General features: G+C 38.5%; 1 protein-coding gene across 7 annotated transcripts in view; it reads left to right on the top strand.

The window, feature by feature from the left end:
• The window catches only part of FOXP1 (forkhead box P1), a 610,533-nt gene extending 604,287 nt beyond the window's left edge, over nucleotides 1–6,246 (top strand). For 5 of the 7 annotated variants that reach the window (XM_012802529.2, XM_023510636.1, XM_023510632.1 and 2 more), the window contains one exon: nucleotides 1,621–1,810. In XM_012802529.2, coding sequence (XP_012657983.2) covers nucleotides 1,621–1,765 — 145 coding nt within the window. In that variant the 3' untranslated portion in view covers nucleotides 1,766–1,810. Of the gene's footprint in view, nucleotides 1–1,620 lie in introns of all 7 variants that reach the window. The other 2 variants (XM_023510637.1, XM_012802528.2) reach the window with 2 other exon arrangements.
• The last annotated feature ends 2,359 nt before the right edge of the window (nucleotides 6,247–8,605 follow it).

The raw sequence follows: 8,605 nt of genomic DNA on the forward strand, positions 1-8,605 counted from the left end.
TTGGGGTTTGCATACAGCATCAATTATTTAGGAATCCAACTATCCCCAGTACCTCTTATTACTAATACTTGATAATGTCAATTAAAAAATTCCTCCCTTCTGCAGCCTGTCCCAGAGATGGTACTCTTCTAAAAAAAAAAACAAAAAAAAACAAACTTGAATGGTTCTTTTGCATATCAAAAGCTCTGTAACAGAAAGTAATTTGTATTTGCAAAGGATCCCTTGTAAATATGATTTACGAACAACATTTCTCAATTGTTATCACAGTGGTTTTGTGTGATCGCCCTGGTCCCCTTCGGGTGAGCCGTGCGCTGGTCCATAATGAGAAAGTTGGCAGATCTCATCTCAGCCACGCACATCCCACTGGCTGCTGCCAGCCAGGGCCTCATGTTTTTGCCTTGTTTACAGCTGACAGCATTATTATTCTGATTGGGGCTCTGCTTTCTTATCATATTGTTGTGTTGAGCGAGCCTTTTCCTCTCCGTTTGTGTTTCCTGGCAGGGCTTTTCTTGCCATATTGACAGTTTGTAAAAATATGCATTAATTTGGAGTTTCAAGCATGTATCATGGTGTCTCTTTGCTGTGTTTGCTTGAAGTTGATTAATGATAGAACCTTGCTTGGGGTCGTCCTCTGGAGAGTTCTTTCACAGGTTCTGCATGTTAACTAGCAAAGCAGAACACACAGCAAGCCATGATTAGCCCAGCCTCCTGTGTACACTGGTCCCCACAAACCACACCATTGGATTACAGATTCGTATTTTGCACAGTTATTTGAAGATTGATATTTATCCACTCAGGATGCTGCTGCATATGAGGTCTTCTTATCTCGTACTCACTGTGTGGTCCCAGGACCAGCAGCAGCACTGGAGGCTGAGTCTCGAGCCCCACCTGTACCTGCTGCATCACACAATGCGTTTTATTTTTTATTATTATTATTTTTTTTGGAAACAAGAGTCTCACTCTTGTCACCCTGGATAGAGTGCTGTGGCGTCATAGCTCACAGCAACCTCAAACTCCTGGGCTCAAGCAGTCCTCTTGCCTTAGCCCCCCAAGTAGCTGGGACTACAGGCACCTGCAACAATGCCTGGCTAGTTTTTCTGTTTTTAGTAGAGACAAGGTCTCACTGTTGCTCAGGCTGGTCTCCATCTCTTGAGGTCAAACATTCTACCCACCTCAGCTTCCCAGAGTGCTAGGATTACAGGGGTGAGCCCCCAAGCCCAGCCACACAGTGCATTTTAACAAGGGCCTCAGGTGACTGGAGTGCATGTTTAAGTGTGAGAAGCAACACTGGGGAGGACAGGCCTGAGTTTGTCCAGAGATGGATCATTCTAGAGCAGTGCTATCCAAAGACCTTACTACGCTGATGGAAAAGCTCCCTCTCTGTGCTGTCCAGCATGGTAGCCCCTGGCCTTCACACACTTGAAATGTAGCCATGCAACCCAGAAACTGGGCTTTAAATTACATTCAGTTTTCATTCATGGTAATTTGAAGAGCCTGGTGGGGCTAGTGGCTACTGGATTGGACAGTGCACTTCTGGAGTGTGGCTTTTACGTTGTCCCAAACACTCGAGTAGTACAGGGCTGGGAAATGCCCTCAGTGAACCTTCGCTTGTTTTTCCAGGCATCCTGTACACGTCAAAGAAGAGCCCCTCGATCCAGAGGAAGCTGAAGGGCCTCTGTCTTTAGTGACAACAGCCAACCACAGTCCAGATTTTGACCATGACAGAGATTATGAAGACGAACCAGTAAATGAGGACATGGAGTGAAGGTCTGGGCGGGCCAACCCTGAAAATGAAGATTGGAAAAAGGAAGAGAAAAAAAAAAAGTCAAAAGTTAGCAGTGAAATTGTTCTCCATTTGTTGTACAGTCTGGAGGATTTTCACTACATTTTGACAACTCTGAAATGTGTTAACTCTTAGTGCCATCAAGAATCCCATTTGGGAGTATTTTTGATTTTTCTACTTTTTGTTGAAAAAAGGAATTTGTACTCTGTGCATTGGATGGACTTGTTTGGTACTTGGGATTTTCCTCTCTTAACAGTCAACATCAGTGTTGTAAATTTGCTAAACTGATTCACTTTTAGCAGCAGACTTTGAACTGCAGCCCTACCAGCGCTGGACACTGAAGTCGCCCGACAGAGCTTGTGCACCTGAGCTGCAGACCAAGCCTTTGCCCAGAACTTAAGGATTCCAATGGACGACCTATTTGCACAGTACTGCATGTTGATTATCACTGCCTTTACTCCTTTTTTTTTTTTTTGCTTCCAGTTGGGATGGGGAAGGCCTTTGTGTGTGTGTGTTGGGGGGGAGGGGTTAAAAATAATTATCCCAAACTTTTTAATGTATTGCTTTTTTTTTTTCTTCTACTATACCATTTTAAGTTCTGACCTCAGGCCTCCATTTGGGCCCATGGCCTCTTGGAGGCTTAAAGTTTTCTGTACCTTGTGATGAATGTTAATAGGTGTTTTTATTATACAAAGCTGAATGTCATTTCTCGTTTGTAGCTTTCTGTCACTCATTCCATCTTCCTTCAGACATCACCACGTTTCTCTAAAAAGTCAGAAAACATTCCATTTGGTCTATTTTCAAAAGAGTCCCAAACGCTGCGCTCTACACATGAAGGTCCTCACACAGATGTGACGTCCTGCCAGAAAGAGAATGAATGACAGAAAAAAAAGAGAGAGAGACACACACTCTAGGAACAATGCCGATTCATTGCATGAAGCAGTACTGGGGGTGGTCAGGGGGCTGTTTCAGATCTTCCTCTTTCTTTCACAGCAACCATCATTCTTAAAAATGCCACAGCATTCTACCAGCACAAGGAAACATAGGCGGCACTGAAAAAGTCTCCTATGAGACTGACAGATACGGTTGTGGAAGGCTCTCCTTGTGTAACCAAGTTGCCACAGGCTCCGAGTCTCAGTTATAACTAGTGTGGGTTGCTTTCTTTACAAAGTGGCCCCCAAACCCGGCTTCCCTGTGCAACTTTGCTGAAAGTGGTGACGGCGGCGGCACAGAGATTATACATCAGTTCAGACCTGCTTGGTGGCGTTACTCAGTTGAATGTGAATTGGATTTCAGATTGAACTTATTATGGGAGTTAATGAGGACTGAGTTCAGCAAATGCTCCAGTGCTAATTTCAAATGCACAAATCCGGTACTGCAGTTCAGTTTGTTAATGCAGTAGTGTCACACCAGCCCAGTATCAGAAATTAACAGGAGAAGACAGACATCAGGGGGCGCTGGGCTCATCCCAGCCTCGGGCTTTTGGGAACTGAGCATGGCATGCAGAAGGTGATGGTTCTAGGTCAGCACAACCTCAGTGCTCAGAACCCCTCGACACTTCCACCCTGCACCCACTTCCCCGTCATTTATTTATCTAGGACCGTAGCTTTAGTTTTAGTTGGAGAGCCTTTCAAAGCTTAACTTATATTCTTTGTACCTTTTTTTTTTCCTAAAATTACCAAAGATATTACACAAAGGTAAATTATGTTCTCTGTTTTATGCTTTATCTGATAAAGCCAAATATCCTCTTATTGTTGATCAAAGGAGGCAAAAGAATTTAGAGGCAAATGACAAGATTATAGGCTATTGCTTACCTGAGAAAGAGAACTGCTCCTTCACTCTAGAGTAAATTTAGAAGACCACGTAGATAATGAAACCAAAGTTGTTACTTTTTTCTAATAGTTTTTTTTTTTTTTCTTTTCTTCCCTATACCTCTTTAGAGACCAAAACCCATTCTTAGAAATTATGGGGCTTCTCAAATAAAAATAGGACACAGTATTAAAGGACCAACAGAAACAGGGAGTCCCATCTCAAAAATAAAAATAAATGAATGTATGCCACTGAAAATTAGGGTAGGCAATAAAGGAGACAGTTAAAGAGTCAGAACAGAAAAGCTTCCACAATTGAACAAGACCACATGATAGTGTTTCTAGAATTTAAACAAAAAAATTTTTTTAGAAAGATTGTATGCCACTTTTGTTTAAGGACCGAGCTGTGATTGCTGCATACGTTCTGGTTTATGTTGGCATGCATCTTCCAGTTGATTTTTGCTTTTGTTTAGTTTTTGTTTAGGCCTTTTAAGTCAGCATTTTTCATTTAAAAAAAAAAAGTAACACTCCCGTCCACTCATAAGCTTGGTACAAAAACTTCTTTGGCATTTACTTTTGACGCTTCACTCTGCTTTCTGTATAAAGGGCAGTCTGTGGTCACTCAAGCCTTTTTTTTTTTACTTTTCCAGGCAGCTTCATGATGTACAGGCAGTAGCCAGACAGGTCAGGGGAAGGGGCCCTGTGCTTCTAAACTGAGTGGTTGCTGGTTAGTTTGGTATTCAAAAGAGGATAAAAATCTGGTAGATTAGTTCATTCTCAGCATGTGTAGCTAGACATGAGTAAAGATAACAGCATGAGAAACTGTTAGTACGCATACCTCAGTTCAAACCTTTAGGGAATGATTAAAATAAAAAAAAACATTTCACTCAGTTGCACTTAGTCGTATGTCTTGCATGCTTAGTCTAAAGACTGTAGCAAAAAAAAAAAAAAAATTAGATTTTACATATCTTTGCAGGTATCACAGCCTTGCAGAAGAACCAACTGAAAAAAAAAAAATTCTCAGGCTTTACAGCAAGCAAACTTCACTATGATTTTTACACTTCTGATTCTGTATCCCTCGGGGGTATTCCAGTCACTTCTTTAGGATGGGGTTTATTATGTTGTACATATATCCCAATGTGTCTGTGTGAATCTTTGTCTTTTTGGGGGGAGGGCGGAGGGTGGTTCTTTTTTTAGATACTGTTCCTAAAAAGGAATAAATGCATACACCTGTTTGTCAAAACACCTTTGCTTTTTGTGCAACTGCTTTATATTAACTATACTAAAAAAAAAAAGAATAGCTTTTGGGGGAAAAAAAACTACTGTATGTAATGGAATTGCAGACTATGCTGCCCATGTATTTTATTTAGTTATCCTTGCTTTAAGAATATTGGATGACGTTTCCTGACATGTGGGAGGGAGAAACTCCCTAACTTTTTTGTTTCTTTTTTTTATTTTTGCTTTTAAATTGTAACATAGTTGACAAGAATTTTTTTTCTGTTCTCATTGATTGGAGCATTTTGTACAGGTTTTTTTGGTGTGTGTGCGCGTGTGCGTGCGTGTGTTAATCTGTTTTTTGATACATTCCTACCCCTTGTGTTTATCCTACCACTGCCTTCCTGGCTATCTTAAACAAGTTCATACATTTGAAAAGAAAAAAAATGTTGTTTAAAAAAATGTTTTCTCCTGCTGCAGTAAATATTTTGCATGATGAAATTCCAGGGTCACACTTTTCAAAGTTTTATCATTGAAGTAGTGATTAATAATGGGGAGTGTCAAAACTATTGAACTTTTGTATAAAAAAGAAAACACTTTTACAAGGTGCCAAGATGTAAAGACAATTTGTTACTTCACCCCTACCCCCAAAGAAAAGCATACATCAGGGAGGTAGTCCTGTGTAGTCAACAAAGGCACTGTCAGGAGCAAGGGTCCACCTCCTTGTCCCTGGAGTCTGTCCGTGTAAGATGAATTAGGCTGCCACATTGGACCAGCCCCAAAACGGAATATCAAGGCTTATGTACCTACGTGAAGAGTGACCTCCAGCCTGCGACCTTCAGACGGCTCTAACACCATTCCCAGCATTCTGTCAAACCCAGTAGAGAAAACCTTGGATTCTTAACCCAAGATATGTTAATTACTAGCCTCTTTATCAGGAAAAAACAGTTAAATATTTCCTCTCCTTTTCACATTCCAGCTGAGTTCTGTTTCCAAGGGCACAGAGAAGAATGTGCTAAATAAGGATTTCGAAGTTTTTTGGTACCTTTTGGTTAATGGCATACCCTCCTGGTATTTCAGATGTTTTTAAAGTCAGTTTTGCTTTTTTATCCTGAGAATCAGATTGACAATTCTAAAGGCATCTGTTGGGCCCAGTGTAGCTCGTGCGATCTCTGCTACCCATAAGCCTTGCTGAAGATGGTACAGTCTGGACTGTGAGCATGGTGCTTCGTGTATATGTGCTGCCAGTAACAAGAATTCTTTTTGTTTTGTTTTGTTTTGATAAGGCATAAAAGAAACTCATTCCTTGACATCAACTGTAATTCCATCATTCCATGTCTGTGGATACAGACAATAAAAAAAATGTTGTGTAGTCAGTACTAATTACTGACATTATAGCATTCTCAAATGCAATAAAAATGCTGGTTGTTCACACTGGTAGTAAAAGTCGCCACAGCCTAAGTTCTTTCCCCTTCTGACCTGCTGATATTGTATGTTAGGCCTGTGCCTCTGGTTTATCACCAGCTGCTTACAATACAGAATTAAAATCAATCTTAACTAAAAGCTTTCATCATGAGAGAGCGCCGAAGCTCTTATCCTCAGGATTTCCAAGTGAAAAGTATCCACTTAAAGAATTGGAAAGGGAAAAAAAAGAGAGAGAGAAATGCTATCTTTTCTCTTGAGGAATCACACCCTTATTTTTCTTCATCAAATTTTATAAAGAAAAACAAAATGTTTAATAACTAGCATTTAGAGCAAACGAAAATTTCAGAGGAAAGCGATTTCATGAATAATTCATTAAAATTTCACATCTGCAAGATTAGTCATCCAAATAAAATGCTAATGTCAAAAACATGCACCGTCTATAAAATATTCTCATCAAGAAATCTTTTTGCATATAATGATAAATGCTTAGATTAGAACAAATGATTTTATAAAAATATTCTATCAAAAGTCTGCTAGATAACTATATTCAGTGAGGAAAACAGAACTCCAGCACCTAAATATTCTAGCAAGACTATCTTGATTTTGAGATTTTTCTGTATAATTGCATACCTTTAGAAAAATTTGCTATTTCTAATATTACTGTATATGTTCTAGGGATTAATGAATTTGAATGTCATCGTTCAGTAAAAATTAGATTTCCAGTGTATTGAGAGCAGTATTTTAAGTGGCCAAACCGTGGTAACATAAAACCGTTATGTATATAATTCCGAGCACATAATGCAAGCCAAGAGATGACTTGAAAATTAACCGAGCAGTCTGCATTCCACAAAACACCCACTGATGTCGAGGGCTGTGTAAACATTCTTCCCCAGCATTATTACGAAAAGCTCACATTGGGAAAGTTTAGTAGGTTTATTTTTTGTTTTTTGGTTTTTTTTTTACAAATAGACTTTGCTATTAGGTTGCAAACTAATGTCCTCTCTTCATTACCAAATAGACCACATCTAGAAACCCTATGGTCTGATAAAACATTTGAACCCTTCATTCTCACCTAGCTACTAAGCATGTAGTATTAGGGTTAATTGAAATTCCTTAATTGCCAGCTTAAACATAAATACTGCTTACAGCATGTATGGCTGGTGAAATTAAGAAGATACACTATTCCCTTAAACTGAAGGGTCCAAACCAAGCATTTAGGATATATTACCTAAGATACTTCTGGTTGGGGCACAGCACATTTTTAATTATACTTGAGGGATTGTTCTCAAGCAGGAACTCTTTTAATATATTTATTACAGGCTTGTCACACAGATAAACAAGACAGCAAACCCAAAGTATTGGCTTTTTTAAAATGGGGGACTTTATAAAACATCAAACTCTTAATAGTAATTTCACACCAACACAGATTCATAATAGTAGCAACCTCCCCTGCCCCCCAGAAAAGATAAAAACAAAGTATAATTAGTCGCATTAGATTTTGCCTTTGATGATAATACATATTTATGTGTAGGGTAGTAATCACAATTTATCTTTCATCTTCATTGTAGCTTAATCAAAAGTATACTTTATTCAAGTAAAGTGAAGTTGGGTTGCAAACCTTCATTTAAGGAATTGACTGATGAAAGGTTTAACTAAAATTCACATTGGAAGGAAATTAAATTACATACAAAAACACTGGTTTAACTATGGGACAATATTTGGATTAGAAAACCATCATCCTAGATATAACCTCCTCATATTTATTTTTAAACAGTATTTTATTTTTTAACAAAGCAAAACCCTATGTCTTATTTCCACTTTGATTATAAAATGACATTGTTACTTAATACCAAAATACAATCATTTGAAACTGTCAGTAGTTTTTTTTTTTCTTTTTCTTTTTTTTTGGCTTAAAGTGAAAAGAAAGGAAAAAGACAACCTTTAAGTTATAATGTTAATTCGAAGGTAACCGGCCTTTCAAGAATTAATTTCAGCCAAAGCAATAATCATTATTTACCAGCGTGTGACATTTTTATCACTCATCATATTAGCAAATTTCCATTGAAAATGCTAAAATGGTTCGTCATAAGGCAGATAACTGCTCTAGCTGTAAAAGTGACCAACACAAGTGCCGGTACTCAAACATTAAATTATACTGTAATTAATAAAGACAGTTAAACTGTCTACTAGCAACAGCAATTTAGGTAACCACATTTGATCGGCTATAAATTGTAACTACATTAAAATTCCAGAAATATTAGCAATATGGATTACTTGATGGAAGTCGGGTGCTGATCACCAAATCTCTTTTTTTTTTTTTCTTTTTTTAAACAACGGAAGCTCAGGTCACGCTGACCACAAATCTGTGGGCGAA

This window comes from Otolemur garnettii, unplaced genomic scaffold, assembly GCF_000181295.1.
Source record: "Otolemur garnettii isolate 467f Iridium unplaced genomic scaffold, OtoGar3 scaffold00015, whole genome shotgun sequence".
Lineage (NCBI taxonomy): Eukaryota > Metazoa > Chordata > Mammalia > Primates > Galagidae > Otolemur > Otolemur garnettii.